We start from the raw sequence: 22,978 nt of genomic DNA on the forward strand, positions 1-22,978 counted from the left end.
ACAGGATGGAGACGTTAGCGTGGAAACAATAACACAGCCTCTGAATCTACACATGAGATGAGGCTCTGTTTTCCAGAGACAGAAAGACAGGCAGCCGGGCGTCATAGATGAAACTCTACGTCAACACTTGATCCCTCTTTCATCTCGAATCATTCATTGTGTAGTGGTTTCCAAACTTTCCTTTTCTAATCAATAACAACTTTTCCCTTCTTTACAAGGTTTTTTCCAAACATTTCATATACGTCTCTAAGGTATAAAGTTTATCCCAGTTGAAATTATTTGGTGTTTGAGATTCAGTGTATTTTATTCTGGGTCCCGGTGTCCCAAACCTTGACAAATCTGATGGGTCATAAGGAGTTTAAAAGAAATAGTTAGACATTTTGGAAAATACACTTATTTAACTTTTGCCTAAAGTAAGATGATAATATGTATACAAGTCTAACGTTGCTTAATATTGAGCTATCAGATTGTTAATTTTCCTGGGCACAAAGAGTCTAATCTGTATTTGTTTTGTTACAGTGTCTGGTTTTTTCCGGTTCTCTGCAACTGTGGCCCAGAGATGCTTCTCTTGAGGTGTTTTTCTTGCCTTTAACACATAATATAGCTCCACTGTGGTGATCACATTGTAAATTCAATTAGTGGCTAAGCGTGTTGAATTGTACACCTCTACCCTTATCTTCTTTTAATAGCTTTTTAAACACTTACATTTTATAGGTGAAGGATGAGGGGGGTTATCTGACTACTGGCTCTTTCCAGGCGAGGATCCTTCTGACATGGACCTGAAAGTGGCAGATCACAGCTCCCTGAAGACCCAGAAACACTGAGAATACTGCTACCAAAATTATGAGTCAGAATCTGGCTTTTATGAAAATGTAAAAAAATAAGATAAAAGTTAAGTGCAGAACAGTTTTTTCTTGAACTTCAAGGTCTGTTCATTCAGAAATACAGCAAACCTCTTTTTCCCGTAAGAATATATTGTCAAAAATAAAAGCATGAGTCGAGCTCTCTGTCTATCATCCAGATTATAAAACATCTAAAAATAGTGTATGGACTCTGGCTTTTGCCAGAAACTTGCTGCTGATAGTAGAATCCACATCTAAAATATAGCACAGCTTTAAAAGCGTTCAAATTTATTTTATAATCCTTTGTGGCAGGAGCTCCTTCTCTTTATCAGCTTAATCCCACATCCAATATGACTAAGCACAACCTGAAGAGTGTGCAAATTAATATTATAATTACATGCAGAAAGACTTTGCTCTACTAATCCACTTAATCCCTAATATTACAGCAAAATGTGCTTAGCCTCTGTTTGTCCTATCAAAGCTTTCTTGAATTTAACTCAAGGGAATAACAGAAAACAGTATCCCTATATTTCATATCAAATCTTAGACTGAATTATTTGTGCTTACAACCCCAGTATTATTTTTTTTTAATCTGGAGTATTACCGCTGATATCCATGGTCCTTGAGGATGAGAGAAGCACAAACGATAGAAAAAGTTCATAAAACAATAACAAATGCTATAGCTGATGTACGATTAGAGCTAGAGTTAAGAGAAAAGGTCAGATGAACCCTTAAGTCTGATGTGATATCATAACACTGAAGCGATAAACTGGAGCTGCTGATGAGACATGAATGATAACCCATAACAACAGATAGATGTACCTCCATCTCTCTCAATACACAGATATGATTACATCGGTTCCCCAGGAGTGTTTACCATCATATGGGGGAGCTCATGATTTTCCTTTAACACTTAAACCCCAAAAACAGCAAGCTTATACTATTCAAATGATCAGGAATATGTTTGTTATTCACCATATCACCCCAGAAAATACACTTCTGACACTGACTTCCCCACACACACACACACAGACACACACACAGACAGACACACACACACACACAGCAGGTGAGCAGGGCGTTCCGTTGTGGGCGAGCCGAGGAAGCAAGGACGGTACATGTCCGAGATGACAAAGGTTGCTTTTACACCTGTCATGGCCCGTTTAATCATCTACCACTTCAAACAGGAAAGTCTGACACTCCGGCCTCCCAGCAGCCTTTGCTCCAGCAGCACTTGTCAGGCTGCCATGCAGTAGAAGGCCAGAGAGAAACAGACCTGTCCAGGTATAAAAACTTAACTGTATCTTCCATAAAATAAGAGCAAATAGGTCAATGATTTAAAGGTTCAGCAGCTAGACATGGGGGTAGTAAATACAGGCAATTACTTTCATATTTACTTTTGCTCATTTAAGAACTGCAGAAATTCAGAGATTTCCTTGTGAAGTTATTGAATTGGTTTGATGTATCTTGCATTGAGCTTTGTTCATAAGTTTAGTGTTTGAAAAATAAGCTTTTTGTTTTAAGATTACCAATTTCACAACCCATCACATTTGTTAGTTTATTTCCCCTAATATATTAGCTATTTATTTAATTATAGCATGAATATTTTGTTTGGACATTTTTTAGGATGAATATCTCCTTAAAACCCACTCAAATTGAATCAGGATGAATTAAGAACGTGTGTAACCTCATGTCAATCCCAAAGATTAAAATAATGTTTTGAATAATAAATACAAATATTTTGGCGTTATCAAACTTCACCAGCTACCTCATATTGTCCATAATAATCACAGCAGACACCAAATAAAATAGAATACAATCAGTGTGTACCAGATATTTAAATAACATCTAAATGGTTTTGTTTTTAAAAAACAGATTTTGTTTTATCAGCAGATAAATAAAACCAAACTATAATTTGGATAAATAATTTTCAATTTCATTTTGATGGAAACAAAAATACCCTTTTATTAAACAAATGTCCCTAATCTACAATTAAAATGAACCTGGCATTTTAATTAAGAGCCTATTACACCATGTATGATCCTAAATACAAGCATTGTGTAAAACATAAAATAAAATACGGTATATCAGCTGAGTGGTAATTAAAATGATGAAATGAGTCTCTTTCCTGCATGTTTTACATGTGGCTATAGTCGCTTCTCATTAATCACAATCGAGACATCAGAGAATCCGTGTGTTTAGGGCGTGTAAAATGTCCACAAAGCCTTTATTACACTACAGAGAAGGAAAATCAGAACTGTGTTTTTGTCACAAATACATTAGTCAGCAATCAGACTAGTTTTAAAATAAAAAAGAGTTAGCACTACTTCACAATCCTTAATTATTCATATGGGCAATCAGGTGATATTTATCCTTGTTTAAGTGCATAAAACCAAATCTCAGCGTACCCCCCTGCTCCTTGTTATCTCCATAACATCATGCATATAGCAGCAGAATTGGCTAATCAGGAGCAGGCCATTACAAGAGCTGGAGTGTTGGAGATAATCATTATCAAGTCGGTACATAAGGCACTGACACCTGAAGAGGGTCGGCCATTACATTGCAACCCTCCTGAAAGAAACACACATCATTCAGATAAAACTGTGGCCATGGTTTTCTCGGTAAAAAAAAATCAATATAAAAAAAATAAAATCATTTTGGAAACAAAGATTTTAAATAATAATAATTATTAGGATTATTATTACTATTACTATTTTTATTATCATGTTTTATTGTTGTTTTTTTTTATTTTTGTGTTCTACCTCAACTAATTCCGGGTTGAATATTGTATATTCCTCCATTATTAATCGAATTAAAATCCAATATGTTAATCTAATTTAATTATACTTGACTGTTTTATTATAATAATTATTTATATTTTTTTGGGCAGCATGAACGGGAGTTCTGTAAGCCTATAATTACAAACATTGCTACATTTCTTTTTTCCCAGTTAATTTATGGTAAAGATAATTAGATTACTGGCCTGCGTCTCTTTACCGTGGCTGACAGTGGGGCAGGCCCGCAGTGTTTGACCGTCTGCGGATAAATGTGGAGACAGGGCGGCGTCCTGCCACTTCTCCCCACAGGCTCCGTGTGTCAGAGCAGCACACTTTGACATCACTGCGAAAACACCTCATTTATCAACTCGAGGCTCCGGAGCCATGAGTAAGAACTGAGAGGAGTCGAGGGTGGGGGGAGAAAAGAGAAGTAAAAACAACAGGATTTTGTATTCTCGCACCTCTCTGACAACTCACTGAGACGATAGGATGGGAGACAGTAGCGCATGGTTTGGTTACTCCCTCTGATAAAACCGCATCTCCAGAATCTCTCTGGCTGTCAGGAGTTTGTACTGCTAAAACTAAGAGCATGCAGTGGCCATCAGACCTGCAGAACAGTGCACTGTTGCAGCATGCGTAAATATAATATTAAAGTAATGTAGGGACTTGGAAATGCATCCCAAAATCAGATGCATGTATTTATATTGATTTCCATACACAAGCACACATCTTCAAAACATTGTTGTATCTAAATGTAGACACCCAGAGCACCAGAAATATTCACACTAGAGACAATGCCATGTGTCGGTGTGTTTCACTGTAGTAGTACTGCATACATGTGTCAACAGCAGCTGCCGTATTATGCTTCCCTCCACAATGACCCCTCAGTAATTTATATGGATGACACATGTGCAAAATTAAAAAATATAGTTAGTGTAGTGCAAGCCTCAGCAGCCTCCAGTACAACACATATAATAGCAGCAATATGACATGTAATACTGAATGCAATTGCAATAGTTTGTGTAGTTCTTTGTATTTGTGATAATAAATGATAATAGGATCAGTGGTATGGTATAAAAAAGAAGCAGCGACAGAAGGCTAATCACAATATCATGTAACATATGGATCCAAAAGCATAGCAGAATTTAAAGCAGCAAAATAATAACAAAAATAAAAGTTGTAATATAAGCAGTTGTAGCGGTAATACAAATAATTTTAGATTCGTCAAAAATAGTTTTTATTTGAGAAAAATAGAAAGACCATGAGAAACACTGTAATAACATAAGAAATACTTAGTATTAAATGTTGAGTGCAGTTCTGCAGCTTCAATTACCGACTTGGTAAAAAAAAAAGTAGGCCTAGTTCCCCATGCAGTTTGCATTTTTGTCGTTTATGCAAGGGTATATAATATAGTAAATACAGTACTGCATATTTAAAATATAGGAGTTAAATAGCGATTTCTCGATGAGTTCAACTGTCTCTGCTTCCAGTGCAGACTCTGATAGCATGTGTCATTCAATATTATTTACAGGAGCCATGACGCTCCCCTGCAGACTGTACTGGCCCATTGGCTTAGTATAAAAGAACACAGTAAAGATGGAGCACTCAGTAGTCGTAGTAGTATTAGTAATATTCATTAAATGCTGTGTTCCTCAGATCTCTCTACTGCTCAGCTATCTCCCATCCAGACAAAATGTAAACACACACACATACCTGCTGAATGGTCGCGAGTGTGATAAACTATTTGTTAACCTCTGTGAACACGCACGAGGACGCCCTTTAAATGAGTGAATGATTCAATTGACACCTCGCGCTACTTTTGATCGCTTCACTCAGCACTATGTATATTCTGGCTGAACGAATCATCGCGGTTCAAAGCGAGCTGGAGAGTTTGTGCTTCTACACAGCTCAAGCCATTTAATCCTGAATGAAAGCGTCTGACTTAAATAAACTAATTAGCCAGGGGATTTATTGATCACTGTGGTGAACATATGAGAATAAACAAAGAGGAAGACATTCGCCGGAAACAAGATATTCATTTTGAATAAAGATCAGAATGGGAGAGGAAATAAAAAATAGGCTATACACATGAATGAGGCTTGGATTCACAAAACTCCTTAAGAAAACTAATTATAGATTAATATTCATAAACGGCTGTACACAAAAAAAAAACCTATCCATTCATAATTGTAAATTAAGCCAGCAGTTTACAATCAAACATTTTTTAAATTGTGTTAACAGCCCAATACAGTTGTAATTGTCAGCTAGTGGTGGAAGAAGTAATAAAACCAAAGATAAAAGTAGAAAATAAAGAGTGTAAAAATACTCAATTAAAAGTAAAACTCCTGCCGAATTCTGCTTTATAAAAAAATATAGAGCTATTGTGATATGACAATGTAACCATGTGTTATGCAGATAAACCCAAATTGTTATATTTTAAACCCATATATATTGTATTGTTAAATTGTATTTGTAGTTTTATTGATGTAGTTGATCCTGCTAGGGGGGATTTTAACTGTCAAACTTTAATTAAAAGTGTAATAATTTGTTCTGTTTAAATAATAGCCATATGGTTTTTATTTAAAATAATAATTGGGAAAGTGAAACGTAAATATAGTGCAGTAAATTGTACACATTTAGGAAAGTCAAACTATGGTACAATACAATTGATTGAAGTAAGGTAAAAGTACAATGCAATTGTATACAACCAAACTGTAATTAAGTACATTCATTTAGTAAGATTTCACTATTTAAATCAGCAGATGGTTTTGAAAAAAATGGCAGTAACTTATTCAACTAGCATTGTAGAGAAAAATAAAAGCTTATAATGCTGGAAGATGAAATACAAATATAATAGACTTGGGACCGATAGCCCTTTGGTTATTTATAATAAACATGGTTGATGAAATAAAAGCAAGACAAAAAAGGGATGTGGGTGGAGCTTCATCGGTCCAAAACAAAGCTGTCTAAAACTTTCTTAAACCTGATTACATTTGCAAATTATTATAGCTTTCAGACATGATCAAGTCTCTTTTCTTTCCTCTCTGTTCCTCGGTGTGATTGATTGGAGGAGTTATAGGCTGGCACCCCCATCGTGTTTTCAGCCTCTCTCTTCTCTTGATTGGTCCTCCTCCTGTAGCCTCAGCCAGCAGAAGCGCCTCCTCTCATAAACCTCGTCAGACCGCACTAACGTTTCCCATTACTTCCAGGAGAAGCAGCAGCTCACTATTAGGAACTTTGAGTGCGACCTATGGCACAAAAATAGCAGGTATGTGGTGGAAAGCGACTAATGCCTCTTTATTTCCCCTTTTTACTGTATTTTCTCCCATATGCCACAGAGCTGCTTACACATTTTACGCACAGGACCTATCATCATTGTGGGGTATTGTTTTATCGCTCCAGCCTGCCTCTCGGCCCTTATCTCTTTTGGGTCTTATCAAACAGTTATCTCTTTTGCTGTGAAGACATATTGCGTTTTGTTTCCTATCTGTTATATGTGTGTGTCTGTGTGTGTAGTTGTGTGCGTGTGTGGGAGGACTGAGATTTGACGGATCCAGTGCCTCTTAAAGCGCTTGATGGGATTGGATGTGTTTTATTGGAGATGATACAGAGTCAGTGAACGTGCCGTCAAGTGTGTAGTCGGATAGTATTTTTTACTTTAAACTGTGGAAATGTAAGCTGGACTTTAAAAGATGAAAACAAGCTGAGCGTCAGAGCTATAGAACTTGGCCAGTTTATATCCTGGTGTTTACAGCTTTAAAGTTGTTGTCCATAACTTTTCATGTTCTTCTATTTTCTCACAATCCTAACGGTTCCAACTCTTTTTTTGTTCCAGGGTAGACTACTCCCTTACGATTTTTATTAACCACTACGGTGTATGGAAAGTGCTCCTGGATGGACCTGGGCGAAAACAGCTGGTCCATGGTCAAGCGAGAAGTATCCAGCAGCCCAGGGTCGCCGGCTGAGCAGACCTACCTGCCCGGGGACAGGAGGGACGAGCTGAGGACACCTCCGATCGACCTTGACGCACTGGGGCACCGCCGCTCCGACGGCAGATCACTACACTCCTACGTTCACTTCGGACACCATAACAACACCCTAACCACTGTGGAGGACATCCCGCTGTTTACGGATTTAGACCAGGGTAGCAAACTCGTCCTCTCCAGCGGAGCGCACAAGGCGAGCTTGCTGGTGGACCCGAGCGACATGTACCAAACACTGGCAATCGCCGCGGCGCAGAGCCAGACTGGATATGATTCCTCCTCTGGTGGTTATATGCACTCCAACCCCAACTCCCCGGTGTATGTGCCCAGCTCCCGGGTGGGCTCCATGATACCCAGCCTCTCTTACCTGCAGGCCAGCGGCTCTGCGCAGCCCAGCCACGCCGTCTCCAGCCACTCGGTCTGGTCGCAGTCTGCCCCGGAGAGTCCATCATACAGCACCGGGAGCCCGCACACTTCCAGTCGGTTCCACTACCCTCCAAGCCCGCCCATGAATAACGGGACACCCAGGGACACTGGCTACAGTAACACGCTGAATGTGAGCAGCAGGGATCAGTACGGCCTCTCTCGGCCCCTCAGTGGGACCTACGCGAGTCCATACTCTCCTTATGTTGCACCGCAGCTGACCCAGCTGCCCTCGCCTTGGACCGGGGGACCTTTTGATAACACCATGCTGCACACTCTGCAGAGCAGAGGTGCGCCCCTGATCCGAGGACCAAATGGAGGTAAGAATAGACTGGGACAAATGTAATGGAGTAACGACAGAGATAATGATTTAATTTCAGATGTGCTCATGTGTTTTTAGGAAAATAACTGAAACTCCTGTACACACACAACCAGATCGCATTGTAGAGGCCAGAGGTCATGAGATTAAAACAATATTCTACCCCAACTGTGTGTAAAATTGTACAGGAATTGATCCAAAACAGGCATGTGCATGAGTATACGCAAATGAAAAATAGGCATTTTTGTTTGCCTAGAGCCATAACTGCCATTTGTATAACCAAAGAATAAAAATAGAAACAAAAACATCTAAAATTCTTAAAAACATAAATGTAACATCCATGGATCTGATTTAATTAGCTTAAATGTGATTATACATGTCCGAGTCACACAGTCCCTTAGGAAGATTCTGTGTGCAATTTTCATGTTAAAACGTTTTTCTGATTTAAGCCTTCTGTTAAATTACAGATATTCTGGACGACATGGGGGAGAGCAGAGAGTGCGTAAACTGCGGCTCCATCTCCACGCCGCTGTGGAGGCGCGACGGCACGGGCCACTTTCTCTGCAACGCCTGCGGCCTTTACAGCAAAATGAATGGGCTGAGCCGGCCATTAATTAAACCACAGAAACGGACGGTAAGCACTTAACCGCTCAATTTCCTGCCTAATCGTTCAAACAATGGCTGGAGTTTATCGCCATAGTGTCTGATCTTTATGTGATATTCGAACCTTCTCTTTTAAATTTGGTAATATTATATGTGTGACAGAGCATGAAAAATCAGATGAAAAAAAAAAAAAAGAAACATTTTGGTATATACATTTTTCAGTCAACAGTCAACCATTCATTGATTTGAATATATAAGTAAAATGTCCCCATCATTTATTTTTAAATGAATTGAAAGAGCTGATTTATTTGTATTGAAACCACCTATAGCTATTTGGAGATATTTGTTAACATATTATTCAGTCTGTCACATTGCTTCTGTTTGGTAAATTAATCTGAATGGGTGACGAAAAGGGCTAATCGTTTCCTGGTGCCATTACCTACATTACGCACAGTTTTACAAGGAAGTCTGATGTCTCGTAAGACTCCTTGAAAATAAAGAAACCTGTAAAAAGCCGTGCGTATATGGAATTTAAATGGCGGGCCTGTATTATTTTTAGGAAACATGATGCTGATGATCTAATTGAGTGTGGCTTTCATTTAAAACACACTTTAAACGTTTAGTTCAAACACACTCCAAGTCTTTACAGGTCTATTAATAATCAGGATTATCTCTGGGATTGAGTATAATAATTAATTGGATGTTACGATTTATCATCAGTCAACGTCCAGAAGAATCGGCCTGTCCTGTGCCAACTGTCAAACCAGCACGACCACTTTGTGGCGGAGGAACGCGGAGGGAGAGCCGGTGTGTAACGCGTGTGGGCTCTACACAAAATTACACGGGGTGAGTCCAGATTTACTTTCACATTTCTTTAAAACGTATTATTACGCACTTTAATTAATCAAAGCATCCACAACCAAAATAATCATTTATTTCCAAAAATTATCTATCTGCAGGTACCTCGGCCTCTTGCCATGAAAAAAGAGGGAATCCAGACGAGAAAAAGAAAACCGAAGACCTTGAATAAATCTAAGGGATCCTCTGGTAAGTCAAATATAATGATTGCTCATATATATGTTTCCTGGATATTCATCAAAAAAATTGCCATTTGAAACATGATCTTAACAATTTATGTGTCATCTATTCTTTTAGGAAATAACAACGCTGTCTCTATGACTCCCACATCCACATCTTCATCTAATTCTGAAGATTGCTCGAAAACCAGCTCTCCCCCCGGACAGGTGTCAGGGGTAACACTTGAATTTATTCTCTTTATTTTGATACATTTTAATTAAATATAACCTGCTCCATTTCAATTTAAAGAATCACGTTTTTTTATTGGACACGTGTGATGTGGCATGATATTTTATTAATAAACAAATCATTTCAAATATACCATAATTATACTATATTGTATTATACTGTATAACACTACACTATGTATACTTCAGCTAACCTAAATACATTGTTCTTGATGCATCTTCTGGGTTGAATATTTTGAAATGAATAAAATCTAAAGCATTTGCTAGAGCAGGTGTTTTGTTAATAAGATTGCTAGAAAGACTGTTTGGTAGAGCTGACTACTGCTATGTCACCATGATATTATAATGAGATGAGCTTCACAATGCTCAGAATCTGGTGCTTTTTTGGAAACATGAATCACATTCCAAATTAAGCCTTTTCTTGGTAACTGATGTCTGCTTTGAAAATACAATTAGGCTAATATTGCATATTTGCTTTGTTGCAGGTCAGTTCATCTGTGCTATCCAGCTCAGGGGAGGGACCCGGCTCCGGCTCAGCGGGGAAGTACCCGGGACAGGACAGCCTGTACACCAGCGTGGGTCTGTCCCAGTCCTCAGATGTAGCTTCAGTGAGGGGGGAACCCTGGTGCCCCATGGCCTTAGCTTGAACATCTAAATCTTTGGGAGGACAGCCTTCCCCGGTTCCTCTGTCTGGATGCTATGTAGTGTGGAAGTATTCGGGGGGCAAAGTTTTTTTCCTCGCTGATGTAAGGAGTCGGACAGAAGGGAAAAGAAGGGAGAAGCGACCTTCAGTCACACTGCAAGCTTGAACCGAGCGTGGAATAGCTGGGATTGTTTTCCAGGTTGGTTTTGGGGATCTTGTTGCCTTAACAAAACAAAGGGAATCACCAGGCCAGATGATCAATCAGATGGCCTGCTTCGGATGCTCTCTGGACCTGCCATGCACTCGTATCTCTCCATCCACCATGGCACACCATGGCACACCAGCTCTCGTTTCTTAAAATAAAGCCATCATGTACATACTGGATTTCCTCTCTGAAGAAAAAGCTATTGATTGGATACCATTGCTTCGTAAAGCGCTATATTCTTTAAGGACATTTAGATTATTTTTTTTGTTTTCTTTCCAAAACTGGAATCATGCCACAAGTTCCAAGACAACTTTTATGAATCAAAAGCAAAAAAAATATTTATAAAATCTTCCATTGTTAAAAACATGGCTATGATTGTTAATAAAGATATCAATATAGAGTAGAAGTTAAACCATTCTGATGTCTTTTTTCTAATTTTGTTTTCTTCATAAGTGGTTGTTTGTAGTACAGTAGTGTTGCACATGTTTTCCACTGAAAGCTCTTACTGTATTTGACTGAAACTAGTTTGGTTTAAACAGGGTATAAATGACTATGTCGTCAAGTGGTTTTGTTTGATTATTAACTGAAAAAAATGCAAATAATCAACTCTTTCAGACTAATTTCTGATACTGAAATGTTGTCAGCTGTTAGGTAGCATTAAGGTACTATTCTGAAAGCAAAGCTACACAAATGATTTTACATGTAAAGCAGTTGGATGGCTTGTTTGAACAAAGCACACCCAGAAGAGCTGTGGGCCTACCTACCTTTATGTTACAAGACATAAACTGCAAAAGAAGACTAATGGCTGCACTACCTGACTCACTATAAACTGTGTTCCTTTCACAATGCAAGCATGTACAATTGCATCATTTTATACTAAAATTAGACCGAAGCGGAGCATGAGGTCCTTTCTGAACAAATTCATGTTACTCTGAAGACTTTGACTAATTCCCCTGAGGAAATAATGGAGTGCAATGACCCAGTAGGTTAACGTATTGAGGTGGACAGTTTTAAGAAAGTGAAGCTAGTGAGTTATATTACAATGCAATATTTTCAGCAGAATAGAAGCTCAGTTTGGTATTGATTTTAAACACAGATGCATGGGTCACATGTAAAATCAAAATTCAAGAGGTTGTGTTTCATTTTCCACATTGATTTTCTCCAGCTGTGTTGCGTGAGGAGTTAAAAACAACACAATCATGAATCTATTTAAACCTAAAGGCAATCTGAGTTACATGTGAAACTTGGCGTAAAGAGGTTTATTCCTTCTCTTTTTTTTTTTACATCAAAACTTGCTTCATCCAAAAAGGGCATGTCATTCATTTCGTTCTTCTGGATTTATTTTTATTTCTTGGAAAATATCATGTTTATTTTTAGCATCCTGTTTTGCTGTTGTTTTTATTTTTTATAACAAATTATAATATTTAAATTTCAGTCCAATAAATTGTTCTCGTTATGCAAATGATTTACAGTTAGCCTGTGTTTAAAAGAAAAATAATCAGTACTTTTTAAAGCTGTGGAAGAAATCCTGTTCTTGCATAATATTAATATTACTCAGGCATACTTTTGTGAGGCAATCAGAGACATGCTTTAACTCCCTTTCTCTCCCTGGTGGAACCAAAACTGGCTTTATTTTCTCAGATGTTTTCATGATTGGGAGTGATGCACACAAAGAAAGAAAAAATCAAGACTAGCTAATGTAAGGTGAGGATTTATTGGGACAAAAAGAGAGCTTCATCTCTGACCAAAAATGATTGTTGCAGGTTTGGATTTCCAGCTTTTTCTGGGTTTGCTTCCACACTCTGCTTATGTTTCATTAAAGCAAGCCTTTATTCTTCCGGACAGCTTTTTACTTAAGAGTTTTTTTTTCTCTGCCGGCCCCTGAAAGCTCAAAGCACAATCAACTTTCCTGTGTCCTCTTGAACCAGCAGCTCAAAGTACCTGTCACAATGTTTACTGTACTTAAGCGAATATGGCCTGTGAGTAATACCACATGAAAAGATTTCAGAGATGGTTAAGATTTATGTCTGGGCTTAGCGTTATCTGTCTGCTCTTTGACACATTGATTTAGTTGACTTTATTGAGTGTAGAGGAATGTGCTACACAACACAACAGCCACGTCACAGTTTGGGGATGGACATTGTAGTTTGACTATTTTTTCACTTTTGCAAAAGATTAAACTTTTTGACATTTTTTCAAAACAATACTCCTGGGGCCATTTGTTTTAGCTAAAGATCATCCACCATAAAGGTTTATTTTTCTGTTTCATTGTTGAATTTGGCTGCATATGGCAAATGGAAATGTTTTGCATGTGTTTATTGGCTGCCGGGTGTTATTTAAAACCCTATTCACACACTGAGACCACCAAGCATTAAGACCTTAAGCTTCTACACAGATAAATTACTAAACCACCTTCAGATATGTAAATGCAAACTGGTGTTGAACTCAAAACACGGGCAAATATTTAAAGGTTTCTGAATTTATGAGGTGGTCCTACCTTGGCACTGTCTGACTGGTATCCATGGTGCTGCGAGGGAGGAAATATAAACACAACAGTGCAGAAATCCTCCCTGCGCTCTTATGTGGATGGATGTTCGCAGAGCTGAGGGTCACATCAACCGCCACGTTCGCACAGAGTGATGCAAAGGGCAAGCTTACAGTAAGTAACTGTAAAATGATGGAAAGTAACTGTGAATGTTATCACAGGGTTGGGACAATATCTATGAGATTGGGAATAATATGCCATTAAAAACTGGAAGAAGGGGAAAAGGCAGTTTGAGTTAGACATAGACAGACAAAGAGGGAAAGAGCATAGATCTAGATAGCTGCACAGGGTTGAAAGTCCTCCCAAAGTAAACAACACAAGCTAACCAAGCAGCAGCAGCAGCAGCAGCAGCAGCAGCAGCAGCAGCACGCTATAGGCCCCAGGGCTGTTTGGCCATGGGGCAGCAGCACAGTGAAGCCCGGTGGCTCCCCCAGGAGATGCCCGTTGATCTTTCCATGCTGCCTTTCAAAGGCTGGCCCTGCCTCCGGAAGAGATGGGATCTCTGACTCAGCCCTTTTGGGTTTCCTCGACAGACACAGGGGCACATTCTGGGAGAAAAAACACTTAACATCATGATAGCTGTCCTGCTTGTTGAGACTTCTCAAGATTTGTAGTACCATCAAAAGATCTCTAATGTGACATGTTTATAAATCATTTACTGGTCTTGGTTATTATTCTTTTATTAAACTGCCTTGTCAGATTCATAGAAAGCTAAAATGTGCTCTCAATGCTATGTACATACAGCCTTCTCAGTTAGCAAACATATCCATGACTATAGAGGAAAGAATAAAGGCACTCCTCCACCCGGTCATAAATATATCTTACAGTTGAATCACAGGAAGTTTGTTGCAAACACAGGCGTGAAATAATCTCCCCTGTCAATGCAAAATAAAAACTAATAATGAGACACTCAGCCCCTCCTTCTCTCTCTAGTAAGAATACAGCAGCTAAACACTAAAAGACACTGACATGTGGAGATTGCATCACTATGTGTCGCCAGCATTACATACAGAAACAGTTGGAGTGGGTTCAGGGAAGGTTGGGTGTTGGAACAAGTGACACATCTGGATGAGTAAAGTGCTTTACTTGTCTGTGAGTGAGTATGGTGTCAAGAATGTCAGGAAGTTGTAATAGAAATAGGGCCTAATAGGAGGAGAGGGCTGAATGTACATGAACATACAAAACTCAAGAGCTTAATTATTATTTAAAAAGGAAAAGTCACTAGAAAGCTGGCAACAAAAAGCGAACAAAAATGTCCATAACTGCAAAAAATGTATATATTACAGTCAGGATTAAAGAAATATTAAGAGCAATAGTTTATTATTAAAATAATTGTAGTAAAAAGTGTACTTTGCTTTTCATAACATTCGACTATTATAATTGGAAGTATAATGTCAATTTGTCAAGTGATACCTTTGTCCCAACTTTAAAAACTGTACACCTCCCACTCTAAAACCTACTGGACTTAATCTAATTTAGGATAACATGAATGCAGGGATTGCTGTAAATGCTGAAAAAATACTGACTTGTGAGCCACCATGATTGAATTTTGTACCTTATAGTGTAAACTATATTAAATGTGGATGAGTCCCAAAAAGGTGCTGCAGAGAAATAACACCCATGTATATTTCCCCCTTTAATATGTTAGCATCTGTTGCACAGTAAATATAGCTCCATTCTGATGTGCAAATAAAGGGATTAAATGCCTGGCCTGCCAGTGAATAAGCTGGTCAAGTTTTGTGTTTGTTTAATCTGTTGTTCCTCCTAGAGGTGCAGACGGCCAGGGACTTTCTGCTATGACTAGTGTGCCAAATGGGCACTCACAAACACACAAACAGGAGGGCATTGTTATGGAGAGTTGTAGACATTTTGTTTTAGAATGACGGCAGCGTGGAACATTTCTGTTAGATCATAAATTCCTAACAAAATCCAATTTGAATAAAAAAGGAGTAGAGACTAAATACAACGTTTTTTGTATCATAAAACAAACAACAAGACAAAAAAGTATTACTTACATTTGTTGGATTTGAACCCAAAACTTTCAGATTTTGCATAAAAGTATTATTCCAGAATGATTTTAGGACTGTTTTTGGTTAAGTAATGATTCAGTGACAGCAACTCAAACATCCACACAGGTGTTTTGATTTAACACGGCTGATTAGACCTCTTTTCAGGACTGTGTGGGCGTGTACAGACTAATTGATTGACATCTCCCTGAGCCTCCTGTTAGCTTTGTGGCACCTCTTTGAGTGGGCCAAATCACACCCTTATCATTCCTATTAGATGAAGATATGTGACCTAATAAATTCCCATCAAAACACCTGTTTGGGTGTTTAGAGGCATTTCACAAAACCATAGCCACAATGCCTTGGATAAAATGCTCTAATGGGCAAAAGGTAAGGCTGTATATTTTATGGGGGATGTTCCTGTCTGCACTGCACCTCACAGACACCTCGTTTGTTTTCCTGTCTGTGTGGTTGGGATTTCTGTGGGTTTTACTCTTTTCTGTGTTTTCACTCAGCTAAAGCTGCTAATGCTAACCACCGAGCTCTTATTTACAGCCATGCTAGCTGCACATCTAAAGAAGTTGTGGAAACAAAGTACAACTATAAAGTAAAAAGCTTTAAATACTGACCTTTTCACTGCACCTGAGGAAAAAAGTTACAGGATTGCCGAAATGATTACAAATCCTCCTGATGATGATCCAACATGATTGTGTGAAATTCCTGAAATGGTTGTTAAATAAAAAACGTCCGTGTGGTGCAAGTGGAAAAGTCAGGGTGTCACCAAAGTGAAGTAAATATGGAACAGGAATTTCTGCACAAAAAAGCGTTGTGGAAATCAATCCATGCATTGCTGGTATACATATGCCATGTTGTTGCTGCGTTTATGAGCTGATGACAGGTTGTTGAAGAAAAACAGAAAATTTGATGTTTAATGTTATAAGAAAACAAACATCTGACTGTTGATGGCAGTGGCATGTGGATTGAAACTGACCTCTAAAGAAATCCTTAATATTAAACATTTAACCACAAAATGGCTGATATTATGGAGATGTTTCTAATACTCTTCTCTCCTCACTTTTCACTAAATTATCTTTTAACAAAACATTTCTTTAATGCTCAGAGTATTCACAACAAAGTAAACTAGGTAATGTGTGGGACAAGCTCGGCACAATTTTACTATCAAAACAATCTCCATTTTTAGAAAAAGCTGTGCTATTTTTGTCAAGTAAAAGCTATGCTCTCTATGGAAATGTTATGTAATTACCAAGCCTCTGTCTATAGGGGTCTGGGCTTTGAAACTCAGCCACTAAATCATGTAACTCGTGTAGGTTTCTTTTTCTGCTGCCGTGATCCAAAGAATATGCTGAGATTGTGGGGGTTCAACGCAAGGTTACAGCTATCTCTCCTCTCCTACTAGCAGTCAGCCTTGTGTCCAAGGCGTTTTGAATTAAGTTCAGCACTCTTGCGTATGGGAACCCGAGCTCGCCGCCAAATGCAATACTTCCCGGAGTATTTCTGTCAGAACCTCGGCCTTTGAAAACAAAACGAAGTGAAATCACAGCAGGACTGTTTTAATCAATTAAACATATGTCAACAAGTAATATGCTAATCATTATGGTGACAGGGAGAGCAAATTCTCTCCTGATGATGTATGATCAGAAGTCAATCCTGATTGTGAGAGAACTCGCAGACAAAAGATCAGTTTTAAGATGGATGAGAGATATACTGTGTTGAATACATTTTTTGAGTATAAATCTTTCTTCATTTTTTATTGCCATTATCTCTTTTGTTTGGTCTAGTGTGAAAAGGGCAAAACAACAGAAAGTGCCACGGACTGGTGATTTCTGTCTTTTCTCCATGATGCTCTTGTATGTTTGTGTGTCTGTGTTTGATTTGGATAAAGAGGTAGGGGGGGAACTTCCCGACTTATATCAGTTATTCAGCTCAAAGTCTCCAGACTTCTTGAGAATTTGCTTGCAGTCATTGCGTTAGTCATTCATGTCAACCAAAACTTTGATGGGATTTTACCAGCCCCATCCTACCCAGAATGCAACTCCGCATCTTAGAGGTTTGGATCTTAGAATGAGGCATGCTTGTGTAAACACCATTTGGCTTTCTGAAGACCTTGAATGTAATAAATGTTCATCTCAAGCTCAAGATAGCAGCACAGCCGTGCAGTGAAGCCAACCAGTGAGGCTCCTCTCCTTCCCGCTGATTGGGCATCTCTTCACTGACACTTCTTACGAACACTAGATAACCAAATGAGCATCTAACATAAATAACAGTCTGACACATGGCAGGCTCCCAAACAGAAGATACAGCAGCTCATTAAAATCCCACCAGACGTTGAAGTCAGATTCTTTTCAACCCATGTTTTTTTCTTTTACTCTATAAAAAACGACACATTTTCTATATATCTTTCAGCCAGCTCTGACAATAAACTTTACACACAGAAGACATCTAACACAAGTTTGTAACATAAACGTCTAGACCAGGCTTCTCATTTTATTTGAGTTTGTTAATATCCATTTGACTCTTGTTAAGGCACTTTTTCTTTGTCTAATGCATGTGGAAACAACTTTTTTAACCACACGAGCCGTGCAACATAAAGCCATCACAACGGTGAGTGAAGCGAATATATTGAACAAAAACTTGATTTTAGTTTTTTGTTCCTCAACTGATCATCTTCTGACAGTAAAACTACAATAGCTAATAAGGCTACTACAACGATTACGTTGTCAGACTTGTGCACACTCCTCTTTTCCTGAGCAATTAGGAATGATTAGCAACACTAGGCATACTTTAACCAGTTTATTAGATTTATTTAGATTGCCTTATTACTCGTGTTTCTTAACTCTTTGGAATTACTTTAACAATGTTAATGCATTCCTAGTTGTCAGCAAATATTTTTAAGTAATGGCCGGAACTACAAAAATAATATCCATGTTAAAATAAACTGAAGCTTTCCATTTTCGAAACATTCCCAGAAGCGTAAACTGTATTAAGTCGTATGTGAACCCAGTAACTGAGCACAACAACAGAGCTGCTTCCTCAGGCTGCCCTGACCAGGCAGACCTTTTGGCTGAGGCGACCAATTAATTATAGACGTGACTTTAAAACTTCCTGTTTTTCCCTCTTTAATTAAGCTAATCGGCCCTGGCACTCTGAAGAGAGGAAATACCTCAAAATAGTTTCCAATTTCACCACATTCAATTATTTTGTGCCAGATTGCATCAACAGTGTTAATGTACATGTTTGATCACAGGGAAATTATGTCTGTCATTTCTTCCTGCTTCGCCCCCGATTAATGTGGGAATTGTGAGGCGGGTTGGTGTCCAACGTGGGCACAGCCCGTGCGTGGATTATCCACTACGTGCCCTGAGTCAGGCCCATCCAACATCAATCTCTGCCTGATATGTTTATTATTACACTCATGCAGTCACTTATTCTGAGGAGAGAGAAAAAAAATACCCTGATTTATGCCTCCACTGTTACCCTTTCCTGTCCTCATTTATGAAAACAAAATTCCAGTGAATTCCTGCAGTATTAACACTAAGCAGTTATGAGGTCAAGCTTTCACTTACACTGCACAATCCAACTGGCCGGACCCAGTCCACACACAGACATTGTGCTGTTTGCTGCAGCTTCACTGTATGACTTTGTTATTGTCACGTTAGCAGAGTAAAAGGAGTCAGAACACAAACTGACAAACTGACCTTGACAGCCGACACACTTCATATCTCTCTCTGCCTTTCTTTCTCTGTTATGCTAAATCTGCAGGCAGTGTTCAAGAGCACCAAGTAAACTTGAGTGTTATCATAAATGTACCACAGTTGTTGAACACCTGCCAGTTTTTCTCAGTGTTGCCCTTTTAAACTTTGAACTGCATCTCACCTCCAGGCCTCACCCCTCTGTGTTTTTCACTGGGAAACAGGAAAAAGGAGGAGAAAGTGAAGACATACAGTGACTCATAAACCAGGACTGGCACATTTTTTAAGGGGGGTATTTCTGTGGAGCGTTTCTTTAGGAAAACCTATTTAAGAATGAAGTACAGTGGGAAGTGACAAATTGTTTTATTAGCATTTCAGGTGAATGCCATCTATTGTTCTCTGCTGTGGTATCTCTGAGTCAGATCAGTGATGTGGAAAGTGAATCTACTGTGGGTGTGACCCATCAAAAAATAAATCAACAACTTACATGAAAAATATTGTATGGACATTATTATATCAGTATTTCTTTATCTGTACTTATTATGGATAAAGGCTTCTCTGTAACATATTTTGACTGATGATTGAATCATGTACAGGTATACAAGATGAGGGTTAATGGCAAGGATCATTTAATGTGAAGGATTTGTTTCTTATATTAGGGTGTATTGATACTACGGGAGAACTAAAAGGCACTTTCAATTGCTACGGCGAGAAAACCGGGTCAATCCACCTATACTCAAGGGGTTTCTATCCGCAGTGGAATATAAAAGAAGAGTTGTGTCAGTTGTATCTTACCATGTGTTGGAAATGCGGCTTAAGATGGCAAACTCTGACTTGTCACGAGTCCCAATTGGTGGGGTTTATTAAATCATTTTTATTGCTGCCATTTGATTTCCTTGTGGTAATTGCAATGTAACATTGACAAAAGATATCGCAGCTGAAAGGTGTTGGTTAACATTTTTCCCCAAGTGGCTGAATTCCTGTCATCCTTCAGGGTCTGAAGAGAAAGAAAATATACTTGTAATTTGTTCATTTAAACAGAGAGGAAACAGGCCAACTGACTTATGACTTATTTGGCAAGATTAAGAGGATCCTGGCCTTGGATTCAGAGCAAGTCAAGTGTTGAATTACAGTCATTCTAAAGCAATTGTCACAAAGTGTTTCTGCAAAACTGGACACTTCACAGGTCTTAACAGCTGACACTTCTAGTGCAGAGTATTTGGCTTTTTAACTTAACAAGTAAAAAAAAACCTCAGAGTGTCTCTCTGCTGGGTGCTTCTTTGATTCTGTCAAACTCTGAAGCAATCTATGAGGACGGATAAAAAAATAAGACCGAAACAAAGACGTGCCGGATTTGGTGGACTGGCGGTATGACATCATCAAAGAGGAAACCGAAGTGGGCCTACTAGCTGTCCTGCTAGAGGCCCCTCAATAAACAGCCTGGTTATCACATCACTAACATTTATTTAACCCTTCTGCAGAAGGTGTTCTGTAGAGGGTGTTCGGCTGACCTGTTGCCAACCTTAGCCGATATCCTAAACACACACATAAAAGCCCATGCAGTTTCATATAATATCATGTAGAGACACACAATTGCTGTCTTCTCTTTACCATTAAGTGTTTCAGACTGCTCCCCCCCCACTCACTTGAACACCACATCTCTCCGTCTCCCACTTTATCCAGTCCTCCCAAGTTTTGCTGTGAGACGGAGGACTGAAAACATGGCTTCAGTAGAGAGAAAGGTTGTAGGGTCAAGAAAGGAAAGGATGAGAGGATGAAAGGATGATGGGAATGCTGCTATCCCTGGAAACCTCACGCTCAACTCAATTCCTTTCCCGTTTGCAGTGAGACAGTGCACAAAGCTCTCTCCCACACATCTCCACATCGCAGCGCCAGGCCCTGTGTTTTCTTAATTCATTACTTAAAGGAAAGAAATGTAGCCCAAACGAAAATAAATACGGCTCTCTTGGATCAGACCATGTGTCATAGTGCGATAGCTCCTAGGGAAAGGCTGTTATTTTAACCGGAGGAGGATGGAACTCTCTGGCTCTGCAGAGCGTCCGTCACTCTGCTCTCTGTCTCCGTCACACAGAACAGCAGCATGCAGCCTTATCACAGGATTTAGACCTAAATACATTATTTTAAAGTAGGTAACACTCAGCGGTGAAACCAGATTCACTCGGTGTCACTCTGAAGTTAATGTCCTGAGACAGAGGATAAGATTAAGGTTAGATTTTTTTTATTATTTAACACAACTTTATAGCCTTAACAGCAGCATAGTTCAGAGGCAACATCTGTCAGTCCATCACTTTGCTGCATACTGATTTATCTGAACAATTTGTAGACGGATTGTATAAAATGTTGCACAAACATTCATGGTACCCAGAGGATGTGTCCAAATGTCTTCGGAGGCTCTATGACTTTTCCTGTTTTGCCACCATGTGAGTGATACATGTTTTTAGTCATGGATTGCTGTGAAATCTGGTACCCTTCTTGTTCCTCTAGTTGAACTTTTCATCTATAGGGCCACATTCATGTCAAATCTTGCTTATGACCAATATTGCTGAAGGTAAAAAAACCCATTAGAACTGATGTGTTTTGTTTGTTTGTGAGTTTTTGTGCTTGTCTTTTTGCCAACAACATTAAATAAAGACATGCTGGCCATATTTTCATGAAGCTGGGAACAACACATTAAATTTGTCATTGTGTTATCATTGTTAATGTGAACATGTTGCCATGCTACTTAGTATTTACACTCAAACTTCACTTTGTCGAATCCAGCCTCAAGGAGGAGCAAGCAAGGCTGTAAACACGTAGCTTTGTCAGAAGGCAGATATTTGAACGATGCACTATTTTTCTTGATTCATTCTGAAAATCTATAATTTCAGGATTTATTTCCACTATTATTATTAGGAATACTTCCATACTGAGCGTTGCTGTCCCTTTTTTAAGTTTGAAAAATGTGACCGTACCTTACACTAATTACTCAATGTACTTAGTTTCAAGTGCATTAAAATATTGGATTTGTTTCCTGAACAATAACAAAAATGTATTGATCATGCTCAGGACATTTACAGTTTCTTGCTATTTGTTTTCGAGAAACCCATGCACTTGTCATTTAGAGTCCATCGCCGTCTTCACGGCACGTTCACTTCGGGTGAGGTCTGTTAAATGGCCAATTGAACGTTCTGTCAAGCAGAACCTTCATGTGACCCTAACACACACACACACACACACACACACACACACACACACACACACACACACACACACACACACACACACACACACACACACACACACACACACAAACATTTACTGCACTGGCACAGTCTAGCACAATCCTTTGCTAGAACATCAATAGTTTGTTTATAATTAGCCCTGGCACCTCTTGACTACTTAGAGAGAGTGATTGTTTTTGAAAATGGCCCCTGGGGTCCTGTTGACTGATTGGCCTGAGGTGGTTTGGGGGAATAAGGAGGGGGAGAATTGAGGCTCTGCAGTGTGCAGAGGGTCTGTTGCTGGCCCACAGTTGTAGCCTGCATTCCTCCCAAGCCGCTCTGGACCCTCGTCTGACAGCCACTCCGATAATATCCCAGTCAGATAGAGTCGCAGGGGCGGCGTGTCTGAGCCCTGTTCTGAATCACTCAATTAGTG

The 22,978-nt window shown here is 39.1% G+C and overlaps 1 protein-coding gene across 4 annotated transcripts; it reads left to right on the top strand.

Annotated features, from left to right (window-relative positions):
- The first annotated feature begins 6,650 nt into the window (after positions 1-6,650).
- Positions 6,651-12,525, top strand: gata6 (GATA binding protein 6). Of its 4 annotated transcripts, none has more exons than XM_063886355.1 (7): positions 6,651-6,887; positions 7,455-8,345; positions 8,812-8,978; positions 9,668-9,793; positions 9,907-9,994; positions 10,103-10,200; positions 10,698-12,525. In XM_063886355.1, exons 2-7 carry the CDS (start codon positions 7,514-7,516, stop codon positions 10,857-10,859), a joined length of 1,473 nt encoding a protein of 490 aa, XP_063742425.1. In that variant the 5' UTR covers positions 6,651-6,887; positions 7,455-7,513; the 3' UTR covers positions 10,860-12,525. The 4 variants fall into 4 exon arrangements, with proteins under 4 accessions (XP_063742425.1, XP_063742424.1, XP_063742426.1 ...); XM_063886354.1 differs by lacking the exon at positions 6,651-6,887 and adding an exon at positions 7,100-7,292; XM_063886356.1 differs by lacking the exon at positions 6,651-6,887 and adding an exon at positions 7,141-7,250.
- The last annotated feature ends 10,453 nt before the right edge of the window (positions 12,526-22,978 follow it).

This window comes from Eleginops maclovinus, chromosome 6, assembly GCF_036324505.1.
Source record: "Eleginops maclovinus isolate JMC-PN-2008 ecotype Puerto Natales chromosome 6, JC_Emac_rtc_rv5, whole genome shotgun sequence".
Lineage (NCBI taxonomy): Eukaryota > Metazoa > Chordata > Actinopteri > Perciformes > Eleginopidae > Eleginops > Eleginops maclovinus.